The sequence below is a fragment of the Pogona vitticeps genome, chromosome 4 (genome assembly GCF_051106095.1).
Source record: "Pogona vitticeps strain Pit_001003342236 chromosome 4, PviZW2.1, whole genome shotgun sequence".
In the NCBI taxonomy this organism is placed as follows: domain Eukaryota; kingdom Metazoa; phylum Chordata; class Lepidosauria; order Squamata; family Agamidae; genus Pogona; species Pogona vitticeps.
This window is the reverse complement of record NC_135786.1, coordinates 970,776-996,414: the sequence shown is the minus strand read 5'-3', so window position 1 is coordinate 996,414 and position 25,639 is coordinate 970,776. Positions and strand designations below refer to the sequence as shown.

Below are 25,639 nucleotides of genomic sequence, written 5' to 3'. Positions count from 1 at the left end.
TCACCTCCATGTCAGGTTTCCATGTGAAATACCCATGGCCAACAGAGAGAAAGCAGAACCACTGGGCATCAGTGAGTTAAACAATGCTCCTTTTAGGTGGATTTATAGCAAGTGGATGGTCCAGACCGATGCTCACCATCCTAGAGGAAAAGTAACACTTTTGGGATTTGCAAGGTCTCACCCTGGTAAAAAGGTTGCACAGCTTATTTATAAATGGATGGCATGATGGTGTAGACGAGAAGGGCAGCTAGCTGCTAGAGATAGCAGGCCCTAGCCAGGAGAAGAAGCAGAGGGCCTGGTAGACGTGGCTGTCACAGAAACAGGGAAGATGTGTATTTGTTCCTCTTGTGTCTCTGAAGAAGTGGGTTTTGGTCCAGAAAAGTTCCCACTGAAATAAAGTTGTTAGTCTTAAAAGCACCTCAATATTTTGCCTCTTTCTTTTTCTCTCTCTCTCTCTTTCCCCTTTAATTTTGCCAAAATGCCGAAAGGGAGCAACTACATTTTTGGAAATCAAAGTCTACAGCTCACAAAGCAGAGGGAAACCAACCGGGAGCTGAAATTTGTTGACAGCTTTTGCTGAGACGTACCGGTCCTTTCCTCCAGAGGTGTCCATAAACATGAGCTCCATCCCCCCCCACCCTCAACCCCGGCACAACTGCTCACTTAGTCACCACAAAACCTGACCAGTCTGCAGGGTTTGACCAACCCTGGAAAAAAATGTGCTTCAAGGCACGTGGCAGAGACAGCTCTGGGAGGATCCTGCTTGCCTTTGGACTTGGGCTACTTTGTTCCGGCCCTTTGTGCTCCGAAGTTGGTCCACAGCTGATGGAGATGGGCCACCTGACCTCACTTCTCTGCTTGCTTTCAGGAAAGGGTCATCGTTTGCCATCCCCTAAATATCCTGTGCTCTGCTCCTGCTCCCAAATCCTGCCATCAAGAGGGCACGTGGCATCCTGGATTCAAGGGAGGCTGCTTGCCCACCTGTATCATGTCTTGAGGGAACCTCAGAATATGAACTGGGCGAGGGTCTCAATGGCCCAAAGCCCTCCTCAATGGAACTGACCAAACCTAGCATCAGAGGGAGAGCTTTTGAATCTCCAGAGTGCATCATGAACATTGTCTACTTGTAATTCTGACAGCAGCCCACCCAGGTGGCCCAGAACTATTGCCCCCCCATCCCAACACAGTGTGTAGGCAGATGAGAGAAACAGAGAGAGGCAAAGATAGAAAGGGTGGGCTTTGTAGGTTTTTCGGGCTGTTTGGTCATGTTCTGGAAGTTTTTCTTCCTAATGTTTCACCAGTCTCTGTGGCTGGCATCTTCAGAGGACAGGAGTCAGAACTCTGTCTGTGCTCTGGTGTCATGTGTGGGATAGTTGAGTGTTTGCAGCTGTGGGATCAGCTTTTTGTCCTTTTCAGGAGATTGGGTGATTATGGTGATCAGGGTGTTTTTTGTTAGGGGGTATTGTTGTGATAAGTGGGGGAGATCATCCGGTGATCACTGCAGACAAAAGACTAGCTAACGACACTCATCAATCATAGTGACACATCATCTCCTCCCCTTATCACAACAATACACCCATTAAAAAAAACACCCTGATCACCATAATCACCCAATCTCCTGAAAAGGAAAAAAGCTGATCCCGCAGCTACAAATACTCAACTACACCACGCCAGAACACAGACAGAGTTCTAACTCCTGACCTCTGAAGATGCTGGCCACAGAGACTGCTGAAACGTTAGGAAGAAAAACCTTCAGAACACGGCCAAACAGCCCGAAAAACCTAGAAGGACTATCGGATCCTGTGAAAGCCTTCAAGAATATGGAGAAAGGATGGCTTGCTAACATGACAGAAGAGCTCCTGGCAGAACCGTGTCTGGACTGGCTTCCCGTACTGAGGTCAGCCTCTGAGCTGCAGTACTGCATCATCTTTGGCCCGAGAAGCAAAAAATGTTCTCAAAGCTTGTTGGTGAAATAAACATCCTGTCTGAGGCATAGGTCAGGTGTAATTGTGGTGGATCGGAGGCCTCTTCCCGGGCCAAGCCTCTGACCCTGCTTGTTCTGGAGCTTGGCCCCGAGCGAGACTCACAGGGAAGTGTCACCTGAGAGTCCAGAGTGAATGCCAGAGCCATGAGGAAGACGCCAAAGGAGAAAAGCACCTGACTGGTTCACGGGCCGGACAGACAAGCCTTCCTGGAAGAGACAGAGACGTGTTTGTCGGGAATGTTGCAATCCCCACCACAGGTGCGTGGGGAACAGATCCTGCCAGGCCAGCTTCCCAGAAGCGCTTTTCAGAAACCTGAGTCATCCACCACGGAGTGTGGAGGGAGGGAGGGTGCCCACACCGCCTTGCCCCCTCCCCAGTCTGTCTAACCGAAAAGGGACCCCTGGGACAAGACAGAGAGGAGTTTCTACCTGCCCTGCCTTTGCTCCCAGGAGCCCTGAGTCAAAGGCTGATTCACCGCGAGGCAGAGCTGGGGCTGCAAGAGAGGCGAGGAGTCAGCGCAACCCTGAAACCATGCACAACCACACGAGTTGTGCAAGGGGCAACGGACGTAACTGTGGAAAGGCCGCTGAGAGGAAGAAGTGGTAAAGAAAGAGAATCCCATCAGCTGCAGAGAAGGATAGCAGCAAATGTTTGCTAGTGAAAGAGGTGGGAGAAAGTCGGGCCAAGCAATGAGCCACAGCGAGACGGCGGCATCAGCCAGGGAAGGATCTGGGCTGCGACCCACACCCACCGGCCACCTTCTTGGCCCCCCAGCTGCCCATGCCTTCCCCACTAACACCATGCAGGGACCCTGTCCTAGGAGAGGCAGGAGGAGGAAAGGAGGAGAGGGCGTGGAGAGGCCCCAGGGTGGCCTGCTTGCCTCTAGCAGGGCTGCCAGGCAGCCAGCCCTGGGCTTCATGCCTGGGTCTCCAAGCCAAGAGTTCTGACAGGAGGCGCTGCCGTTACATCTCCCTGACAAGACACCTCCAGCCTCTTGTGACCCTGTGGGTGAGCCCTGCGTTGGGGGCCACCTCGTTTGGGGCAGAGCGGTCACGGTCAGGAAAGTTCAGTGCGCCCATTGCCACTTTCTGCACAGGACTCACAAAAAGTTACCCCGAGTGTCATGGCTGTTGCCTCCTCCTCCTCCACTAGCGCCACCTTCAGCAACCCCGGCTGCCCATCAGCCGCCCTCCAGAGATTCCTCTGCCTCCATCGCCATGGGAACAATCCGTTCTCTTCTGCCGATGGATGTGGCTGTTAGTCCTAATAAGGGTGGATGTCTCTCTTTTTTTGTGGCCTCAGCTGTGATCCTCCCACCTTGGGTGACCCTGCCAGGAGTCCAGGCTCATGACGGGAGTCTAGCCTCCCGACCACATGGCTATCGTCTTCGCGGACACACTCAGACCTTCTCACCAGGTTCCAATGGGCATCAAAGAGATGATTCCAGAAAGTAAGAGGATCTAGAAACTGTTTCACAAACAGATGTTGCTGCCGGAATGTACCAAAGAATTTCAGGAGATCGCTCCGTATTTTAAAGACCCCAGCAAAGCATTTGATTGTGTGGCCCGTGAAAAGCTACAGATTGTTATAAAAGAAATGGGTGAAATGGGTGCACCTCAGCACTTCATTGTAAGAACAATGCTCTGGAGAAAACGTGACTGCTAGGACAGAATATGCAAAAACAGAACAGTTTCCTCAAGGCAAAGGTGTCAGACTCACGTGTATTTTATCCCCTTACCTGGTCAATCCATAGGCAGAAAAGATCATAGAAAAAGCCAGGATAGCTTCCAATGGAGGAGGTGTGAAAATTGCTGGAGGAATCATTGATCATTTAAGATATGCAGATGACACCGTCTTACCAGCTGAAAGCAGCAATAAACGACATCTTATGAAAGTGAAAGAATTAAGTTGCAAAGCAGGAGGACTGTAGCTGAACATTAAGGAGACTGACTTCATGACTGCAGAAGAAGCATTGACACTGAAGAAACTGAAAGAGTTGGGAGATTTTGTATACCTTGGCTCGAGCATCAATCCAAAGGGAGACTGTGGCCAAGAAATCCGAAAAAGACAGAGACTTGGAAGGGCAACCACAAAGGAACCAGAAAAGAGTGTGAAGTGTAAAGATGTGTCACTGGAGCCCAAGGCCAAGATCATCCAAGCTCTTGTATTCCCAATCACCATGTAAGTGTGAACGACGTACAGTAACGAAAGGTGACGGGGGGGGGGGAATTGATTTGTTTGAAAAGTAGTGCTGGAGGAGAGAGCTTTGCGGATACCCTGAACCTCCAGAAAGAGAAACATGTAAGTCATAGGTCAAGTCACGCTTGTTTTCCCTGTGGTATTAAAAATGATGACACTGAGGTTGTTATATTTTGGGCACATCACAAGAGGCGACTTACTGGAAAAGACAGTAATGCTGGGAAAAGTTGAAGACCACAGGAAAAAAGGAAGATAGGGATTGACTCTTATCAAGAACGCCTAAGCACCGAGTTTGTGCGCAGGGCTGCTGCAGACAGGACTTTTTGGAGATCAGCTATTCATAAAGCAATGGATGGCACAAAACAGCAACAGAAGTGTTTTTATGGCTCCCAACATCTATCCTGCAGACTGAAATCTTTGGCCGCAACCAGGCATAGCTTTTCCATTAAAAGATGAAACCATCTTAACCAGTGGCTGAACAAAGGTAAGCTCATTTGGAGAGCAATGCAGGGGTAGCAAAAAGAATGGTTTGTTCAGGGAGTTTCCCTTCTAACTACAAAGCCGGCGTCCCTTCCAGGAGTGAACTTAGACACCTGGAAAGGGACCTGGGGAAAGTTGACCTTCAGCAAGCCTTTGACAGACTGAAGGAAGGACTGACGCCATTTCCAAGCACCCAGAGTCTTGCATTGCCCTTAAACCTCATGCAAGTGGATCAAAGGACCTTGTGCTATCCAAGTCCCATGGAATAAGGTTTTCAATGGACGTGTCTTGCATTTCCTGAATCCACTGTAACAGTTTGTCCAGTTGGTTGCTTCTGTTCCGTCCTGTTCCATTCCGTTCCGTTCCATTCTGTCCTGTCTTCCTAAAGTAATGATAAAGTAATTAATTCAGTGGCAAAAAGCCAAAGGTGGTCTTCTGGTTTTTTGTTTTGTTTTTAACTCTTCACGCAGCCCCTGTCTTCTACATCAACTGTGCCAGGGCATGCGCAGGGGGGAGGCGCATATCCTCACATGATTCACTGCCTCCTGATGAGCTCTGCTTCTCCCTAACTCCACTTCCTTCACTGGGGGGGGCTCCCCCATCCCAGTTTCACCACCCTGACCCCCTCCTGCCCACATCTGGAGCAAGCACAGTAAAGGCTGGGCATTGCCAGGTCCCCCCACCCCTTAGGAGTAGCCTGTGGGTCCCGAAGGGCAGAGCCCCATGGAGTGCACCAGCTGAGCCCGGCAGGTGGAAGTGGGGGGCAGGACAATCTGCGCAGCCCACCAAAGCTCAGCATTCATTAGCAGGGCAACTGAGGTGCCATCCAGGTGCCCCACCATGAGGCTCTTCAAACGTTGCACCCATAAGCAAGTGTAGGGTGCGGGTTGCAGGGAGGAGCAGCCGCAGCAGAGTGGATGAGCTTGTATTCAACCTGCAGTTCGATCCCCAGCATTACCAACGGCCGGAATCTCAGCAGCCACGGCAGGGAAGGGCCCCCTTTGCAAAGGAGCAGCTGTGGGCCCTTCACAGGCTGGGAGGCAAAAGTCCTTTCACAGATGATGGCATGCATGTGTGCATGTGTACATGCGCATGCACAGACCGTCACACCTCTTTCCTCAGCCTCCTTTTGTGGTCCTCCCTGTGCATTACTCCCAAGTGGGCATCCTTTCTCCTTCACTGGGATCCCTGCCTTGAGGAGGGAAGGGGCTCAACTCAGTGGCCTGGTCAGCCCCTCCCAATGCTGCCGTCCAGTCCTTCGATGCCTCTGCGATCCTTCTGGTGGAGGCGAAGAAAAGCAGGCAGAGAGAGCCATCTGGCAAAGTCCAAGAGGGAGGGAGGAAGGGAAGCCCCCGCAAAAAGACCAGGCACCCCATGGTCTAGGCTGGGGCGGGGACACCCCAGAGCTGGTGTCCCACATCCACCAGCCTGGGGAGGAACCGGCAGGGCCAGCCCAGAAGGGAGGTTTAGGTAGGTCATGGAAGGTGGTGGCCCCACCCAGGGAGGAATTTAAAGCTCTTCCATAGGGCTGTTCTCCGGCTGTTCCAGCCTGGCTGATTTTCATAAGCATCATGAAGCCCGATGTCCTGTGGCTCCTAATGGGGTTCCTCGTGCTCAAAGGGGGTGCTCGGGCCATGGACTACGGACAGGAGGAGAGGAAAGGTGAGTGCCTGCTTTGGGAGGGAGGCTTATGTTCAACCCAGAGGGAACGGATGCCGCATCTGGTGGGGCCACGGTGAGATCCAGGAAGCTGGACTAGAGGGGCCCTTGGCCTGATCCAGCACAGGGCTCTTTTGAGGTTCTTAGGATGTTTGGTGGAGGACGCTTTCTGTGAAGGAGGCTCTGTTCTTCTCAATAGACTAGACCCAGCATTTAGAAAGCAGGGGGACGAAGGCCAGGACATCATGGGAAAGGGGGGGGGGAAGCAAAAGACCCAAGAGTGAGAAGGGGGCCAGCCTGTATTACTGGGGAAGAATGGGGCCTTTGAGCTCATTATCATGCCATTACTGGGTCACAATTTTATCTGTCCGGGACCAAACTATGAGAAATGCCAGCTTCACCCTTAGGAGTGGAACTTCCTTATGAGGTAAAGGAAGTTTGTTCATCCTGTCACAAGATTTTCACAGCTCTGCAAATTGTAAATCAGCTCACCTTTATTTGGTGACAGCATGGGAGTGTCAGCTTGATTGGGCAGGTACAGGGTGGCCAACTCAGGCCAGGTTGTTGTGAGGGCTAACAGGCCAGGCAAGCCCGTCGCCTTCCCCAGGCTGAGGCACCTCGGGGACTCCTTGGCAAGAGCGAAATGGAATTAGGGTGGCAGCGCACTAGGGGGTGAGCCAGACCCTTAGGGATCAACCTGTCCTGATCCATCCGCTGCTTGAATGACTGGGCGGGTGGCCCTTGGACCCAGGCTTGGCCAGGCCGGCCTGTGGGGCCTGAGGCAGAGGATGGTGAAACTCAAGGCACCTGCTCTTTCCAAGGGACGCTACCTGTAAGGGGCTGAGGGGCTGGGGCGACTTTTATAAAGTTAGTGTTACAAGCAAAATGGAGAATTAGTGCAGGGAAATCACCCCAGAGGGAGACCACAGCTACAATACAAGGAGATCTGCAAGCAAGATCTGAAAGCCTTAGGAATGGACCTCCACAGATGGGAAACCCTGACCTCTGAGCCTTCAGCCTGGAGGCAGGCGGTGCATCATGACCTCTCCCATTTTGAATAAGAGACCCTTGTCCAGCAGGCCGAGGCAAAGAGGCCATCCTGAAAGCAGCAAAATCAGGGAGCTGGACAGGGGACAAGATATGTATTTGTCTTCAGGGTGGAAGGGATTGTGTCACTCTCCAATTGGCCTTCTTGGCCACTGGAGAGGCTGTCCCAAGACATCTCTATTCAGAGCGTTTACCATCATCTCTTGAGACTGAAGGAGGCCTGATCTAACAAGCAAATCTGGAATGTCCCAGCACTGGGAGTGGAGGGGGGGGGGAGTTTGGAGAGGGGGCCCCTGCGAATGGGTGACCTGCCCTGTCCTCTGGGGTGGAGGCAGGGGCAGCGCTCGCTCCCCCTGCCAAGGATGCAAGTTTGCCTCCCAGCCGAAGCCCGGATCCAGCTTGGCCTGGCGCTGCGCTCCCCAGGCACTCAGCCTTCGCTTCCCTTTTCTCTTCCCTGCAGGGAAGGCCGGATTCTGCACGCCCTCCCCGAACGGACTGTACGAGCCCCCCTGCAACGTCACCTGCGAGGGGGACTCCGAGTGTCGCGGGACCGCCAAGTGCTGCGAATACGCCTGCAGCTATCTTTGCATGGCCCCCAGCAGAGGTAGCGCGGCCCGTTTCAAAGCGCGTGTGGGTGCGCTTCGGGAGAGCGTGGATATAGTGGAGCCGGGAAAGGGCGCCCGATGCTCAGGGCTGCCTCCGGAGGAGGAGGAGGGAGGGAGGAGGAAGGCTAGGGAGGGATGCCCGCTCTTAAACCGTCCCGGGGGGGGGGGACCACGGGGCGTCGTCGCCCAAGCTCTCGGGCTGATCCCCGACCTGTCTGTCCGCAGAGAAGGCCGGCCACTGCCCGCCGCCGCTGATGAAGAAGCTCCACGGCCCGGCCCTCTGCCGGCTCACCTGCGCCGAGGACCGCGAGTGCCCCGCCGGGCAGAAGTGCTGCGAAACCAGCTGCGGCCGCGTTTGCCGGCAGCCCCTGGAAGGTAACGGGGATTTTGGGGGGGGGGGGTGGAGCGGGAGGGGGCACCCTGCATCACTGGCCATTTCCATTCCCCGAGGGTCGCCCAAGCCGGCCAGACTCTGGGACCCAGTTCGCCCCCCCCCCCCCACGGTTTGGAAAGAAAGAAGTGGCAGGACAGAAGCCCCCCCCCGCCCCCCAAACCTGCCCTACTCGCTTTCTCATGCAAAAGCCTGGGCCTGCTCCAGGGAAGGGAGGGGAACAGTTCTCCCGGGGTGTTCTTTCCTCCTCAAGGGATAAAGGCCCCCCCGCCCCCAAAGGCCCTGCTCGCGCCCCCGCCCTCCCGCCCGCCCCGTCGTGCCCTCTGCCCACCCCCGGGATCGGGTCCGCCCCCCCCCCTCCGGCGCCGGAGGCCGGCAAAAGAGAACCGGGCCGCCGTCTCTCGGATCTCTGAGCAGGGGGATTGCACTCGATGGGTCCCTGGCAGCGCGACGATTCTGTAAGGCGGCTGCGTTGCTTTCCTGGGCAGGATCGGGACCCGCCCGGAGGAGCCTGGCCTCCTTCTGGCCTTTCCGTGTAGCCAGCAAGGCACCAGCAGCGGGCCGAGTGTGAGGGGAGGGGGAGTGAAGGACAAAAACCCCGCCCCCCACCCGCCCCAGATGCTGCTTGCAAACAGAGGGTGGGGGCAGGGCAGGGGGGGCCCCGGTGTGTGTGGGGGGCTTCCATCCTGCGCCTTCCTCCTGAAATCCTGGCCGCTTCTCCCTGCCTCCAAACCTTGCCTTCAAGACCGACCCCTTTTCGGCCTCTCCAGATGTTTAAGGGGGGAGCCAGAAGGACTCACGTTTTCTCTCCTCCTTCCCCCCCCCCGCCCCCGCCAGACAAACCCGGGAAGTGCCCCAGACGGCGACCTGTCAAGGGGATGATGCCCCGAGAGGCCGCTCTCGACACCTGCCGGCAGGACCAGGAGTGCGAGGGCTGGAAGAAGTGCTGCTTCACCGGCACCTCCATGGGCTGCCTCGACGTCCAGTAAGAAGAGGCGGCGCCCGCGGTTGCGGCTGGTAAGCGGGGGGGGGGGGGTCTCCGAACATCCTATGAACTTGGGGGGGGGGGCACAGTGGCTACCACGAAGACAGCAATGTGGAGGGGGGGTTGGGGGGTTAGGGGGAACCCTGCTGGCCGATTGCACCGCAAATGCGGGCAGGCAGGCAGAAAAAGGGGCTGGGCAAATGACCCATCGGGCAACACAGGATTGCTGGTGGTGATGGAGGAGGAGGAGGAGGAGGAGGAGCGGAAAGAGGAGGAGAGGGTGCTTGACTTGCAAGGATCAGGGGCTGGCAAGGCAGGGCATTGGAGGGGGGCAGTGGCGTGGCACGGGGGGGGTCACCTGCCAACTCTGTGATGCAGCACGTGGGCAGGGTGGTGGCATGAAGCAGCCCCATAGCCCTTTGAGGTCCCCGCTGGTGGGGGTGGGCCCAGCGCCCCTGGCAGCTCAGACTCAGACTGCCAGGAGGGAGGCAAGGAGCGGCTGCAGGATTGCACCAGGCAGGGCTTTGAGCCCCTTAAAGATTTTGCACCCAGGGTCGTTGTCCCTGAGCCTTCTCCCCCCCCCCCCCATGCGACCCCACTGATCCGGGACCAGGTGCAGGAAGGTTTTCACTAACTATTGGCAAACCACACATGGAGCCGTTTTAGGAACAATATCGCCAGGGGCACCAAGGCCCCCAGTTTGGCACTCCCGGTGGGCACAGGGCCACCCCCTCCGCTCCGCTCTCCTCTCCTCCCTGGGCTCCAAAGGTCCGTTGGAAAGGCCGGGCAGCAGGGGAGCCGGACATCCGCACTGACCACCCGCCTGGTTTCACCTTCAAGAGCTCCCAGGCAGGCAGAGAGTCTCTCTCTCTCTCTCTCTCTCTCTCTCTGTCTCGTGGCGGAAATCTCTGAGGGACGTGGGCCTGCCATGCACACAGAGCCCCCCCCTCAAAAGACACCAAGGGCAGCTCTTCTGCCCCAGAAAGTCTCTTGGGTGGCCAGGGGGCACAGGTGGGCAGCAGCAGCAGAGAGAGGGGCATGACCACCCCTTCCTCCAGGGACCGGGTCCACCCCTGGGGTCCATTTCGTATGGGTGTTGCCCCCTTGTGGCCTCCTGTGGCACTGCTTCCAGCACATCCCTCTCCCTTCCTTCCTGGGCTTCTCCTGGGTTCACGCTCTCCTCCTCCAGCCCCACTTCTTGCCCCATTGACAGGCTCTGGGCCAAGCGACTCGGTTCTCCCCTCCTTTTTCTGGCAGGAGAGTTTCACGCTTCAAGGAAAAGGCTGAGGGGCCGGGACGAGTCCCTTGCCAACCAGCAAACAGGGGGGAGGGCGACATGTGCCCACCGCAGAGTAAAGAGCAAGCCATGTTTTCCAGGGAGCAAAGAAAGACGCCCGAGGCAAAACCTCACTTCCTTTTGCTGATTGATCCCCATGTCCTTGGGTAGGACTGTTAAAGCGTGGGCTCATGCCCAGCGTGAATTTAAACAACCCATCATTGTGGTGTGTGTGTGTGTGTGTGTGTGTGTGTGTGTGTGTGTGTGTGTGTGTGTGTGTGTGTGTGAGAGAGAGAGAGAGAGAGAGAGAGAGAGAGTTTTGTTTGCAGCTGTCAAGGATGGGGGGGGGTCTCCAACCAGCCTGGGGCCGGGGCTTCCTTGCCGAGCACCTCCATTGCATTTGTGACATTCCAGATCTAACCTCTGGCCCTTCTCCCACGAAGCAGAGCAGAGCAGGGGCGAGGGTGGGGGTGGGGGAGGGAAGCCTCACCCTGCCCCCAAGATACCAGAGGGTGGACCTTGCGGCGAGAAAGGCCACCCCAGCCCCATTCCGGTTAGCAAGAATCCCCCTGGCTCCGAAGTGGAACACAGCACTCCTTTCGCACACGGCTAGAAGGTCCTTCCTGGTTTCAGGTTCCTATGAAAATATCCCAGGCCGCAAATTATGTGGGAGGCCTTTGTCTTCCCAGTCAGTCCAGATGGTGGAGAAAGGAATCAGGAAATATTTAAGATCATTCCCATCATCTGACTCATATTCACATTTACCTGCTTCCTAGCAGTTCACTTTAGAACTGGTTCTTCAAAGCCTCTTTTGAAAACCAGCCAGAACAAGAAGCTAAAATCTCAAAGTGCCGTAGAGCCCTTGATCATGACTTCCCACGAAAGGAACTCTGGACTTATCCTGAGCAGAGCCCAGGATCTCACATGAGATGCAAGTGCTGCTGAACTGGCTGGAAAAAGAGACCACAGCCAGATCAAATTTCATTTATTTTATTTATTTATTGGATTTTTACCCCACCCCTCTAGACCATGTCTACTACTATTTCATTGATACCCAAGAGGAAAACAATTGGATTTTGTATTCTCAAAGGCTTTCCTTTGTATTTTACTTCAGGGACCAACTAATTGAAAAAATGGGGGATGGAGAGAAAGGAAATGAAAAGGAAAAGACTGGAGGATGAGATCTCTTGGGTAAAATGCTTGTTGTAGGGGGGAGGTAATAGGTTCTCACATGTCCGTGATTCAGCATCATCCTTGAGGAGAAACTGATTAGAAGATTGTAACCCTCCACCTGCCATACAGGTCACTCTTCTCATTTGTGTGTGAAACTGTGGACCCTCCAAGGAAATTTCCCAATATTCTGAAGTGGCTAAGCTATCTTTTTAAACCTCTTAACAATATTGGGAAATTGAAACCAACTGGCAAATTAAAGGCAGGTGGCCTACCAGGGAAAGCTGGAAGATCTCCTTCATATGAAACAAAGTGGATAGGAAGGTCCACTTTGGTTCATTTCCAACACTCACATGTGCTGGAAACAAACCAAAATAAATCAATGAACACACACACCAAAAACAGAAGGACCCAACAGGGACCCAGAAAAGTATGGGGTAGGAATATTCTGGGGATGTCTCATTCACTCTAGCAATAACATTGTCTGATCGCTAGAAAAAGGAGCAAACCCACCTGTCCCCACAGCGGACCAAGCAGCAGGACAAAGACCCCTCTGGTTCCACCCTGAGAAGCATCCCAGAGACCTCCTTCTTCTGATCCCATCAGAAGGCCAAGAAGCGGAATTTTTGGGATCCGGGGGTCCTTTTAAAAAATGTACAGGAACTGCCGAACAGAAATTGTGGCTGCTCTGGTTATACCACAATAAAAGGGAGGGGGGAGGAGGGAGGTGTAGATGTGGCCAGATTAAAAGAATAAAACCCAAATTGAAAACCAGGATAAAAAAATGTAAAAGCCGATGCTGATGCTGGCGTCCTTCCTGAGCAAGGGAGGCTCCAAAGGTCAGGCCCATGGAGGTGGATTCCAGAACATGAGAATTCATAAGCCTTTTCCTGGGGTCCCTCCAGCCAGGGAAGATGTCCGCAAAGAGCTGACAGGCAGGACAGGGAGGAAGGGAAAGAGATCCAGTCTTCTCAAGTGGACGTCTCTCCAATAAGAAGAACAGGGGCTTTGGGTGAGCTTGCATTTGGCTTGGAAACCACGACAGTCACGTTGCCAGCCTGTAACGTGGTTCCACTTGGAAGCAGACAGGCTCTTAGCAAGAAGCGTCCGACGAGTGAAGGTGTCCTAGAGGAACCCCCTCAGCCAAGAGGTCTCAGGGGTGCACCATCAAGGCAGGGCCAGGGGTCGTCCCTCGGCTGTGAGTCCTGTGCCTGCGCCGGAGACCTGACGCAACAAAGGGGCCACTGGGATAGGGGCCGCCAAAGCTGCCTGGCCAGTTTTGCTTTGTGCTTAAATTGAGGAAAACCCAAAATCCTCTCTCTTGAGAAAGACACCCCGTAACATTCCAGTGTCCTCCCAGTTGCACAACTTCTCCCAGAGAGAGGCTTTAAAGGCAGGCCCAGGCGAGCTTCGGCACTCAGGATCTTTTGGAAACAGCAGCAGCCGCCGCACCAGCAGCAGCATGAAGGCCCCTGGGCTTCTCCTCCTCCTCTTCCTGGGGCTTCTCGCCATCTGGGCTGAGCTGCCCCCTGCAAGTGGGCAGTCAGGTGAGGAAGGACCCACCAAGCGGCCGACCCAAGGGCCTCGACCGGTGTGGCTACTGTCTTGTGGCGATACCGTAGGAATCCATTTGCCCATGTGAGGCTGCGCTAGTAGTGTGGGCACTTTTACACCCTGAAGAAGGAGGAGAGAGCAGGACACTGCTTTGCGTAACGTTGCATATGTTGTGAATCAGAATCCTAGAATCTTGAAGTTGGTTGGAAGGGGCCTCAAAAGCCACCTCCCTTTGTTGTTGTTGTTGTTGTTGTTGTTGAGTCATTTAGTCGTGACCGACTCTTCGTGTCCCCCTGGACCAGAACATGCCAGGCCCTCCTGCCTTCCACTGCCTCCCGGAGTCTGGTGAAATTCATGTTGGTCACTTCGATGACCCCGTTCAACCATCTCGTCCTCTGCCGTCCCCTTCTCCTCCTGCCTTCACACTTTTCCCACTCTTTTGTTGACTATGAGGGCTACTCCATTCCTTCTACCGGATTCTTGCCCACAATAGTAGATGTGATAATCATCTGAGCTGAATTCGCCCATTCCCGTCCATTTTAGTTCACGAATGCCCAGGATGTCAACGTTGATTCTTGCCATCACCTGTTTGACCACCTCCAGCTTCCCAAGGTTCATTGATCTTACGTACATTCGCACCCCCTGCAGGAACCCAAATCCAAGCAGATGTGCCCCGGTGGCTGTCTCAATGTCTCCTGAATGCCTCCAGCGTTGGAGCGCTCCGCACCTCCTGAAGTCATCACGGGTCCCATTGTCCTCCTGCACTAACAGTTATGCCTATTGTTTATGCAAAATAAGATGTGCTTCTTGCAAATGAAACAGAACTCGGAGCATTTCACAGAACAGGGGCAGGCTGTGCCCAGGCCACGTGTCTGTCCGCTGCTGCGCTTGCTGCCCAGAGGCCGCCTGCTCCCTGGGGGATGACGGGGGGGGGACTTCGGGGTCTCTGGTGCTCCTCCTTGTCATAGACCTTGACGTCACAGGCAGGCTGGGGCCAAACCCTCAAAGGGAGGAGGCCACCCAAGAGAGGAGGACAACGGTCCCTCGGCCCCTCTTCAAAGGCCAGGCCAGCTCTCTACCAAAGGAGGAGGCAGCTGCCTTGGTCCCAAGGGAAGGAGGTGGGAACGCACTCCATCCTGCATCCCCTCCCCTCCTCTGCTACAAAAATAAAGGATTGATTCTGACTGTACTGTCTGTTGATTCTACCTGTGCACCTGCTACAGGATTGCACAGGAGAGCCATTCCTTCCACACCCAGGGCTGGATGTAACCCCTGGCCATGTCAGAGGGGAAGATGCAGCGTGTGGGGCCTCCATACAGCAGCAACCACAGTGCTGTCAGTCCCACCTGCCCTCCAGAGCCCTCTCCCCATAAGTGGAGGGCCAACTCTGGCCTGCCCCTTCCTCTCTCTCTCTCTCTCCTGCTCTGCAGATATCTGCCGGCTCCCCAAAGAGGTGGGCCCCTGCTTGGCCGCCTTTAGCCGCTGGTTCTACAACGGGCAGACCCAGAAGTGCGAGGCCTTCACCTACGGAGGTTGCCAAGGAAACGCCAACAACTTCGAGACCCTGGAAGAGTGCCAGAAAAAATGTGGTGAGATGAGATTCAGGGAGAAAGCCTGGCCGCCACCGGGAGGCAGGGCAGGCGGGAGGGAGGCTGTCAGAGCACGGCATGGCATTGGATGGGCTTTGCTTGGCCAAGTGCTGGAAAGGACAGGAGCCCTCATCGGACAGATCGGGAAGGTTCCAGACAGAAGAAAGCTGTCCCGGGAAGAGAACAAAGGCACATTTTTGCAACAAAACAGAGAGAGAGTGAGAGAGAGAGAGAGAGAGTTGGGTATTCTGTGGCTAAACCCCTTCCACTGGTGTTACATGTGTTAAATGTTTCTCCTTTAATTATGAGGTCTCAGGCGCATAGGATGCAGATGGTTACTGTCAGGTTACTTCACCTGCAGTTTATTTCAGGACTTCCTAACCGAAACCCCTCTGAGATGACAGAAAACCATTCATTCATTTATTTTTACCCCAACTTTCTCCTTAAGAGGACCCAAGGAGGGTTACAACAATGAAAAGACATTTAAAAGCTAAAAACTGTGAGCATGCAAATATTAAAAAAGAGTTAAACAAGCATTACATTTTTTGAAGTCCACAAAATAAATACAATAAACACATTTAAAAACAACTGAGTACAGTCCCCCCCCTTTTTACTCTGAAGTCTCTCCTGCGGCTTGACCTTGATGTGGAAGCCAGCTTGGCTCCCTCCGCCCCTCCGCCCTGGGTGCCTCCCGAGGAGGGGCCGAGGCCCCCGTGGGCCTGGGATCGGTGTGGAAGCACAGCCCGGGGGGGGGGGATGGGTCCTACCTATTCCAGCCCAAGGAAAGGGACTTGGAGCAGTGCTTGCGGCCCAGGCAGTACCCAGGTCACCAGGGTAATGGAGTAACAAGTCCATGGCTGGTTCGCCCTCTTTCTCCCCTGAGCTCCCACCTGGTTCAGAGTGAGAAAGAGGCCGGCAAATGTTTGTCAGGAACGGCACCGTCTCTTTCTACCCCACTTTCTTTTGGGCTCCTCTGGAGCTGGAACAGCAGGACGGGTCCTCCTGGCCTGTGTGTAGCTTGGTAGGAGAGGCGAGGAGGGGGGGCAACTCCCCCACCCAGACAGGTGAGCCTCAAGGGCTAGTAAAAGCCCCCTGGGGCAGGAAGCCAAGGCAAGATCCATCTACCTGGGCGGCTGAGAGTTAGAGGCTGCAGAGAGCCCAGCCCTCCCGGCCAGCCAGTCTGCCCTTACGCAGCAAAACCAAACAAGACTCTCTCACAGCAGCGGAGAGACCCGCTCATTTGACTTGTGCGGGCATCTGTGGACGGCAGGCCACTCCTTAAAGCGCACTGATGGTACCTGTGTGGACATATAACTGGCACACCCACAGGGAGGGGCTGTGGTGCGTAATTCCTCTGTAACACCCATGCATTGTAGCCCGTTGAATTGCATGGGGTGGGGAATGAAGAAGGGCCACGCTTGTGGCAGTAGAAGAATTGTCTGCTCTCATGGCTACTCAGAGAGACATGCATGCACCCTGCTTGATGCATGCAACGTTTTGCATGCAGTAAAGGGTGCAGGTTAACCCCTCGCAGACTCGCTGCAGTGTGCCAAGAGGGACTCGTCTGTGATCCGCTCCCATTACAGCTGACAGAGATCCCCTGCCCAGGGGTGGGGGGGGAGGCTCTTGTCCATACCCAGTCAGGAATGTCAAAGGCATGCTCTGCCGTGAGCACAGTGCGTGGAGGAAGGTGGACAGCCCTCGTTCCTGCGGCCATGATTTCTTCCGCAGGAGAGCCTTTGTGTGTCGAGCCGGCGATTCCCGGGCATCTGGAAGGAGCTCCCAGCTGACGGCTGCCTTCTTTTTCTCTCCTAGGGTCTCGCTGATGGGGTCACAGAAGGAAGGAGGAGCTGCTCCACCAGACTCCTGGCCCCGCTTCTCACTTGGCTGCCTTCCAAGTTGGAACTGCCGGCTTCAGTGTCCCCAATGCAGTTTTTGAATAAATGGCATCACACAACAACAACAAATTGCCTGAGCTTCCCAGTAACACGAGACTCTCGGCCTGATCCTGCAAAGGATAAAGGGGAGGAAAGGGTTAGGGTTGGGAACAGTATGGGAAACCAGGGGTGTGAGTGGTACACAGCCCATCAGCCACCAAGGCAACTGGTTCTGATGCTGCTGCAAGGGCCAGGTGGATAAAGGGGTGGGTGCGTCAAAATCTGAGCAGTTTCCCGGTTAGCAGCATCTCAGACATGCTCCACGGCATTTGCTATCTAGACAGGGCACCCTACAAGGCCCACAGGAAGCGAGACATGGTTCACCTGCCACATCCATGCGTAGCAGAATCATGGGGCAACACTAGCCCTCACACACAAAAAGGTGGGCATTCAAGTGACTTGGAGGAAAAGGCCTCTGGCCAATAAACCGCAAGGGAAGTACTTCCTGAAAAGCCACATCTGCCTTTGCAAAGTCAGCGGTAGGCTGCAAAGCTGCCTGTCCCTTCACCTTCTGGCCCTCTGTCTCAGGACACCTTGGGGGGCCATTCCGGAGGAGCGGACTCCCAAATCCTCCCTGCTGCTTCCACGGCTTCTTCTGCAGAAGACGAAACCCACCACTCACTGGGGACGTCTGTCCTCCTGATGGGTCTTCCCTTGCCCTTCTGCCGTAGACCACAGGTCCAGAGGGCTACATGGTCTTGAGCATGGCAAGAAGATCCTCAGGCAATGGGGAAGGCAGAGCAATACAGGGGGGAGGAAGGGGCTCAGCCGCAGTTGGCTATCGGGGAGGTAGGAGACTGACGTGCTGTCCCGCAGGCTAGGAGGGAAGTGCTGGCGAAGGGGGAAGCCGTTGCCTTCTTTGAGCTTCTGGCCTTTTTCATCTGCCTCCAGGCAGGTAGGTCTGTGGGTCTCTTCTCCGCTTTGCTGGGGCATGGGCAACGAAGCCAACAGTGCGTGAGTGCCAAGGGGCATTACCGAATGAAGGACACCTGACTTTGGAACCCCCACTGTCCCGGTCTCCCCAACACCTGGGGCAGGAGTCCCACCAAGCCCTCTTGAAAAAGCTGCTGCTCCTCCCAGGGTTGACTCTTGCCTTCTGCAACCAACACAGCCGGGGAGCACTTGGCCGTCTGCCCTTGAGGGGACATTGCTGCACTCGAAAGAGACTGAGCCACATCTTCTCCGCTTGACAGACAGATGGAATTGGGGGCGGGGGTTTGCTGGATTGTCCCCCAAGTGTCCTCTACCCTTATTCAGATGCCAGAAATCTCTCAGTGGGGAAAGTAAAATGAGAAGTCATGGAGAAAGAAGTTCCGCAACGGTTCCCTTTGCAGGTGAAACCGGCAAAACACGGCAAGTAGGCTGAAAGTGTAGCTGTGTGTGTGGAAGGCTGGAGGGCTCCGGGGCAGCTCTGATGCCTGTTTTGGGGGGTCCTCCTGCTTCCTCTCTGCATTTATTAATAAAGCAATGTTGTTAAGACACCAGGAACCACCTGGACCTGGACCTGAAGGAGGCAAATCTTATTTCTAATCTTATTAATAGTGTCACAAGCTTGGTAGATTGGGGGGGGATGCTTGAGGAGGTGTTGCATCTCAGTTTTAGCAAGAGTTTTTACAAGGTCCCTCATGGTATCCTTTGGACAAGCTGGTAAAATGTGGACTAGATGATGATGATGATATGGCGGGGTGGATTTGTAGCTGGTTGATGGTCCGCATGCCAAGAGAGATCCCCTGTGGCTCCTTCTCATCCTGGAGAGAAAGGACAAGAGGGACGCCCATGAGCCACACCCAGGTCGTACACCCTCTTTCTAGCAAAGGCTCGGATGGGGCGTGGGGAGGCCCTCAAGCTTTCGGGTGACACTCCACTTGAAGAGGCAGCAAATTCTTTTGGTTTTTTACTTTATTCCACATCGACAAGAGTGCCTTCCTTAGTATATGGTTGTTGAATTGTTTGAAGTCTTCTGTTCTATTGTACCACACGAATGCATGCCAGCCCCATTTCATAATGTATCCTTCTAGTTTCAGGAGTCTCGTGTTTTCCAATGTAATCCACTCCTTAATCCATACCAATGCAGGTGCCCTGTAATAGAGAAGCCAATTCGGAAGCCCCATTCCTCCTCTTATTTTTTGGGTTTGCAGGTGTTTAATTTTAATTCTGGGTTTTTTCTTCTGCCAGAGGAAAAGGGCAGAATGCAAGCTGGCCCTGAGAGACTGGAGAACTGAGCAAAAAAAAAAAGGGAGGGGAGGAATGTCTCAAAAAAGCAAAAGTCCTTCACTCCTGCGATTAAAACGAGAGGCACAAATACAAGAAGGGTCACCGCTGGCTCGGCAGGATTCCCTGTGAAAGGGATCCGGGAGTCTCCTGAAAGCGTGAGATAACACAAGTCAGCTGTCCTGTGGTCAGACTTCCACTGGAATCCTGCCTCCCGTTCTGGGGATCACAATTCAAGAAGAATCTTGACAAGCTGGAGTCTGTCCAGAGAAGGATGGAGCATCGGATCTCCAAGCCCTGTCTCGGAACCACAGAGTCTCAGAATCATGGTGAAAGGGAGAAACGAAAAGAGGCTCAAGACAAATTGCAGACCTCACTGCGGTAGTTGAAAACCTCGTTGCAATCAGGAAGGGGCCTCAAAGGCCATCCAGTCCAACCCCTTGGCTCAGGGCAGGAATCCCTGTCTAAGCAGATCTGAGGGATAGTGGATCAGGTTCTTGCACTTGCAGCTTCATCCCCCAGTTGTGAAAGTCATGCTATGATTGTAATATAACAAGAAATAAGGTCACCTCTTTTGCAACACAACTTTCAGGGTCAATGGCTATTATGATCATTACCAAGGGTGAGGCTGGACTGCTGATTTTACTTATTTATTTATTTACTTATTTATTTATTTATTTAATTTATATGCTGCCCACTCTACCCAAAGGTCTCTGGGCGGCTTACAACAATTAAAAATCAGTTAAGATAAAATAAAAGATAAAATGATTAAAATACAATTAAAATTGCCATCATCAGGACCCATAGTTGATGTTATTTCAATTAAAAGCCTTCTGGAACAGGAAGGTTTTGACCTGGCACCGAAATGTCATCAACGTCGGCGCCAGACGAATTTCAGTCGGGAGGGCATTCCATAGTCTGATTTGCAGGGGGTTCCAGCTCTGCTGTATTCTAAATCAGTATAAAGTCACATGACAGGTGGTTTTGGGCTTTTAATCCACTACGTGAGTTTTGAGGGAACAGTTCCTCCAAAAGCACTCCCCTTTTTTTTTTTGCTTAGCCTTTCAATCTCCAGGCAGGGAGTTTTTGTAAAGGAACAGGCAGAAGCTCCTGGTGGTTTCCCCAAGCCAGCGGCTCAAGGGCACTTTCCTGGGGTGACTCACCTTGTGGGTGTATAACTTGGATGCCTGAAACCCAATCTACACCAAACGTGGCAGGGATTGTAGATGAAGAATCAGTAGAAGATTCTCTGTCATTTTGGGGTCTCTAGGTTCCTGAGGCGTGGAGCTCCTTGTGGGTGTCTCTCGAACCTCCGAAAACCAAACTTCACCAAACCTGCAGGGTTTGTAGAAGAGAGTCCGAGAAAGCGTTCCTGCAAATTTGGTTTCTCTAAGTACTTCGGGGGGGGGGGGGGAAGGCATTTTATAAAGCAAAGAAGTGTGCTGCTTATATACCACCCCATAGCGCTTCAAGCACTCTCTGGATAATATATTCGTGAAGGCTTTCATGATCGGGATCTGATGGTTGTTGTGGGGTTTTCGGACTCTTTGGCCGTGTTCTGAAGGTTGTTCTTCTTAACATTTCGCCAGTCTCTGTGGCCACGGGCTTCTTCAGAGGACAGGAGTAGCACTCTGTGTTGTGGTGCACAGAGCACAAAGTGCTACTCTTGTCCTCTGAAGATGCCGGCCACAGAGACTGGCGAAACATTAGGAAGAACAACCTTCAGAACACGGCCAAAGAGCCCGAAAGACCCACAACAACCAACTCTCTGGGCAGTTTACAAGTTAATTATACAGGCTACACATTGCCCCCACCCCCCAAGCTGGGTACTCATTGTACCCACCTCAGAAGGATGAAAGGCTGAGTCAACCATGAGCCAGCTACCCAGGATTTGTGATTTGTCGACCTTGATGAGCCATGAATCAAAATGAGTCACTATTATTATTTTTTTATTCATGCCTCTCTCTATCCAATATGAAACCAACATTGTGCAAGACAGCCAGACATGGTAAGATTCACCCCTCTCGTCAGACTAGGAGGAACTGATGTACCAAGCCACAAAACCACCCCAGAAGCCACATTCCCACCCCATCCTGGGCCCAAATGCCATGTTTTGGAAATGGCCCCAGAACAGCAGCTTCAGCGTTAGCGACCTCAGCTAATTCCCCAGTCCCTAAGGCCTGGGTGGGAGCCACGTATCAATCCACCAAACCTTCCACAGGAACCACGACCCACACACAGAAAAACAGATTGTGGCTATATGCTCTCCCAGGGGTAGAATTGTCAAAGACCAGTGCTCTTGCTTGAATAAGCGGAACAAATTCTGTTGAATTAGGTCGACAGCTCTAATAAACAAAGAAAGAAGAACCGTCTGCCAGCTTGCCTGCCTAGAGGGGAGGGAGGCCGCAGGGCTCAAACCATCTCCAGGTGGAACTATATTCCACTACCCGCTGGGTCCCAAAATCTATACATCCAGAAAACCAGCTCAGAGCAGGAATGCCTGAGCAGGAGAAGCAGCCTCATATACCAGCCCAACAGGGGTCAACAGCTGTTCATGAACCAACCGCAAAACATCCAAAGGTACCACGTCTGTACCTCTTCTTGGCCAAAGTCTGATACTCCCAAAAGCACCCTGGGGCTATAACGTCCGATTAAGCCTACCTGCTGGCGGGGGCGGGCACAGAAAACGAGCTTGCTGCCTTCTCTACGGGACGGCCCTTCTCATATCTGAAGAGTGCAGCAATGTCACCTCTCCTGCTTCCCTTCTCTACCATCATCCCTGCTTCCGGTCACTGCCCTCTTCTGCCTGCAAAACTGTGTCATTTAAATACCTGAAATGATTGACCTCTTTTTGACCCATTTTCACGCTTCCTCCATCAGAGTCTAATTCAGCTTTTCATTGGATATCTTATACGTGTCGACGGAAAAGACAAGGTTGGTATAAGTCAGAAGGAAGCCACGCCCGTAGGTAGCATGACAGAATCAGTCCCTGGAGTTCAAGGGCAGGAAGAGGGACACGCCCCAGACCGGCTTGCCCAGCCCTGCGATACACCAACAATGAGAAGACAGAGCGGCATCAGAGGAGCCATCTCCAAATACGTACTGTATGTACTTGAAAGACCGCTACGTATGTGGAACATGGACGAAGCTTGCTTTGCCCAGCTCCAGAGGGTAGGATCCGAAACAATGGATCCAAATTAAAAGAAATAAAATGTTGGCTATACATTGGGAAGACTGTCCTGCATGCAGGAACCGTTCTACAGCAGAACAGAATACCTCAGAAGGTGGTAGACCCTCCTTCATTGGAGGTTCTCCAACAGACGTTGGGTCAAGCTGCGTATTTCCTGCGGGAGGTCAGACTCCATGAGTCTCTTGGTCCCCTCCGGCTGCCACTCCATGATTCTAGGAAGCCCAGTGGGGTGGAGGCAGGCAGGCGTCACAGCCATACCATACCTGAACTTTCATGAACCAGGGTGAGGCCATCATTTTGCTGAGAGATGAAAGTGCCCTAAGGGAGTGTCTTGCAGAAACCGAGAGGGGACCACGGCCAAGCCGTTGTGTTTGAGTGCGACCTGAGATGCGTCTAAAAGGAAGCAGAGGAGAGGTCACGAGCCCCTTCGCAGGCTGGGCTGCTGAGCAAGTTTGACTGTGGAAAACTAGAACGATCTTCTCGTAAGAAAGAGGCCCTGGGAAATTCCAGTATCCTCCAATTGCACAACTATTCCGAAAGAGCCTTTAAAGGCCGGCCCAGGTGAGCTTCGGCACTCAGGACCTTCCAGAGACAGCAACCGTGCCATCATGAAGGCCAGCGGGCTTCTCCTCCTCCTCTTCCTGGGGCTTCTCGCCATCTGGGCTGAGCTGCCCCCTGCCAGCGGGCAAAAAGGTAAGGAAGGAAGCCCAGGAGTGTCAACCCAAGCACTCCTTCTGGTGGTGCTACACTTTCATGGGTGCAGAAAGTGGCTGCCCGATCCATTCGCAGAGAGAAAGCGAGAGCGAGCGCAGTCCTTTCATGGGGAAAAGGTATTCCTCAGCGCCCTGTGATGCCCAGTGTGATGTAGTGGATAGAGCCATGGACCAAAGGCTCTGGAGAACAGGGTTCAATACCCCATTCAGCCATGGAAACTTACTGGGGGAGTGGGACTGTTGAAACCATTCCTTAAATAACTCACTTATCTTGAAGGCCCCTAACAGCAGCCTCAGTCAGCAGGTCTGGGCAGGGTTGAGGGCTGGGCTCTTGTCTGGCAGAGACCGGGAAAGATTGCAGGCAGAGCGACTGCTTTGGCCTTCCTGCCTCCTGCAGGATGGATTCTGCATTTTGCTTTCTTAGCCTGTTCGCTTTATCAGCAAAGGACATCACATCCAGCTCAAGTTTCCCCCTCCACCCCCCTCAAAAAAACCTGTTGGTTCTAACCACAAGTTTTGCACCCTTTTGTCTTGAAAAGTGCCCCCAAATATTTTTTTAACTTTTTAGTGATCTAGCAAAAGCCGTTGTTGCCCAACATGGAATTTTGTGTCAGGGAGAATTCTCTGGGAGTCCGGGCTCAGCTGTGTCCAGCTCCAACCCCACTTGGCAGGGCAGGGCATGGCACCACGTAAGGTCGAGAGCGAGCCACAGGGCAGATGCCCAAACTGGACAGCAGCTGCTCCAGGAATGACACCCCCGGGGTCTGGGGGACAAAAGTCCCAGGGTTAGCAGAAACCCAGAGAGGCACCTTTGATTGGCCAGAGAAACTTCCAAGCAGCAAAAAGTAGCAACTGAAACCCAGATCTGTGTTTATGTTGCTTTGGCACGGTGTTTAGTATACTGATGACATTGTTTGGGTTTACCCTGCCGACCATATTACTCTGCCCAAATTTGCACTTTGTATCTCTTGCTCTTCCAAGTGGGCTTCTGGCCTTGAGGGAACAGGAGCCCGTTCCCCTTCTTTTGGCCCTAAGAGTCCTCTCAACTTTGATCTGAGGGTGGAACAAACTTTTTCTTTCTTTCCAGTGACTCTTGGGGAATGTCCCAAACCCCCTGATGTTGGAATCTGTGTGCACATGTGTGAAAGTGATGACTTTTGTGGCCCAGGAGAGAGGTGCTGCAGCACCGGCTGTGGCCGCGTGTGCACTAAGGTCGTAAAAGGTATGAAAAGCCCCACTGTCTGCCCATGTGTGTGTGTGTGTGTGTGTGTGTGTGTGTGTGTGTGTGTGTGTGTGTGTGTGTGTGTGTGTGTGTGTGTGTGTGTGTGTGTGTGTGTGAACCGCGAATCAAAATGAGTCACTATTATTTTTTTTAATTCATGCCTCTCTCTATCCAATATGAAACCAACATTGTGCAAGACAGCCAGACATGGTAAGATTCACCCCTCTCGTCAGACTAGGAGGAACTGATGTACCAAGCCACAAAACCACCCCAGAAGCCACATTCCCACCCCATCCTGGGCCCAAATGCCATGTTTTGGAAATGGCCCCAGAACAGCAGCTTCAGCGTTAGCGACCTCAGCTAATTCCCCAGTCCCTAAGGCCTGGGTGGGAGCCACGTATCAATCCACCAAACCTTCCACAGGAACCACGACCCACACACAGAAAAACAGATTGTGGCTATATGCTCTCCCAGGGGTAGAATTGTCAAAGACCAGTGCTCTTCCTTGAATAAGGGGAACAAATTCTGTTGAATTAGGTCGACAGCTCTAATAAACAAAGAAAGAAGAACCGTCTGCCAGCTCGCCTGCCTAGAGGGGAGGGAGGCCGCAGGGCTCAAACCATCTCCAGGTGGAACTATATTCCACTACCCGCTGGGTCCCAAAATCTATACATCCAGAAAACCAGCTCGGAACAGGAACACCTGATCAGGAGAAACAGCCTCGTTTACCAGGGTTATGGGACTCAACGGCAGTTCCTGAACAAACTTTTTCTTTCTTTCCAGCGTCTCTTGGGGAATGTCCCAAACCCGTTGGTGATGGAGCCTGTGTGGAAATGTGCGAAAATGATGACGCTTGTGGCCCAGGAGAGAGGTGCTGCAGCAACGGCTGTGGCCACGTGTGCACCAAGGTCGTAAAAGGTATGGGGAGCCCCACTTTCTGACCACGGGACCTCCACCTGTGGCCCTCGGGGGAGGAGGCCGAGGGAGTGAGATGGGGATGGGTGGCCAGGTGTGTGTGTGTGTGTGTGTGTGTGTGTGTGTGTGCGTGCGTGCGTGCGTGCGTGCGTGCGTGCGTGTGTGTGTGTGTGTGTGTGTGCTTCCTTCCTTCCCCTCCTGCTGTTGATCCCACCAGAGGATTGGGGACCCGTGTTATTTCACTGACTCAAATGTTTCCCTTCTATGCAAGGCTTCCCAGAGGGCAGGAGACTCTGGCCTTTTGCCTGCAGCAAGAGGGGCCTGACTTGCTCGTGAGTCAGCCCATCTCTTCTGGCCTAAACACCTGGGCTGAAGAAGCCCCTTCTCGGGACGCTGGCAGATTTGCCGCCAAGGCACACACCTCAGTTCACAGGGGGACTGGCAGGGCTCGGTCCTTCTGCCCACAGCTGTGGCCCTCGGAGTGCCCATCTTGGGGGGGCACTCTGCTGAC

The 25,639-nt window shown here is 53.5% G+C and overlaps 3 protein-coding genes across 3 annotated transcripts in view; all 3 read left to right on the top strand.

Annotated features, from left to right (window-relative positions):
* Nucleotides 1-7,613: 7,613 nt before the first annotated feature.
* Nucleotides 7,614-16,907, top strand: LOC110086233 (uncharacterized). Its single transcript, XM_072996578.2, has 4 exons — nt 7,614-7,974; nt 8,201-8,350; nt 9,204-9,383; nt 16,756-16,907. The coding sequence occupies exons 1-3, from the start codon at nt 7,614-7,616 to the stop codon at nt 9,353-9,355; spliced, it is 663 nt and encodes a 220-aa protein (XP_072852679.2). The 3' UTR covers nt 9,356-9,383; nt 16,756-16,907.
* LOC110086221 (actinia tenebrosa protease inhibitors) overlaps nt 10,328-25,639 on the top strand; it is a 27,495-nt gene continuing 12,183 nt past the window's right edge. The window contains exons 1-3 of the mRNA XM_078391733.1: nt 10,328-13,435; nt 14,339-14,469; nt 14,782-14,940. Of these exons, the coding sequence (XP_078247859.1) occupies nt 13,260-13,435; nt 14,339-14,469; nt 14,782-14,940 (466 nt within the window). The 5' untranslated portion in view covers nt 10,328-13,259. The remainder of the gene's footprint in view (nt 13,436-14,338; nt 14,470-14,781; nt 14,941-25,639) is intronic.
* The window catches only part of LOC140706455 (nigwaprin-a), a 3,286-nt gene continuing 200 nt past the window's right edge, over nt 22,554-25,639 (top strand). Inside the window, exons 1-3 of the mRNA XM_072996580.2 lie at nt 22,554-22,971; nt 24,079-24,213; nt 24,997-25,131. Coding sequence (XP_072852681.2) covers nt 22,887-22,971; nt 24,079-24,213; nt 24,997-25,131 — 355 coding nt within the window. The 5' untranslated portion in view covers nt 22,554-22,886. The remainder of the gene's footprint in view (nt 22,972-24,078; nt 24,214-24,996; nt 25,132-25,639) is intronic.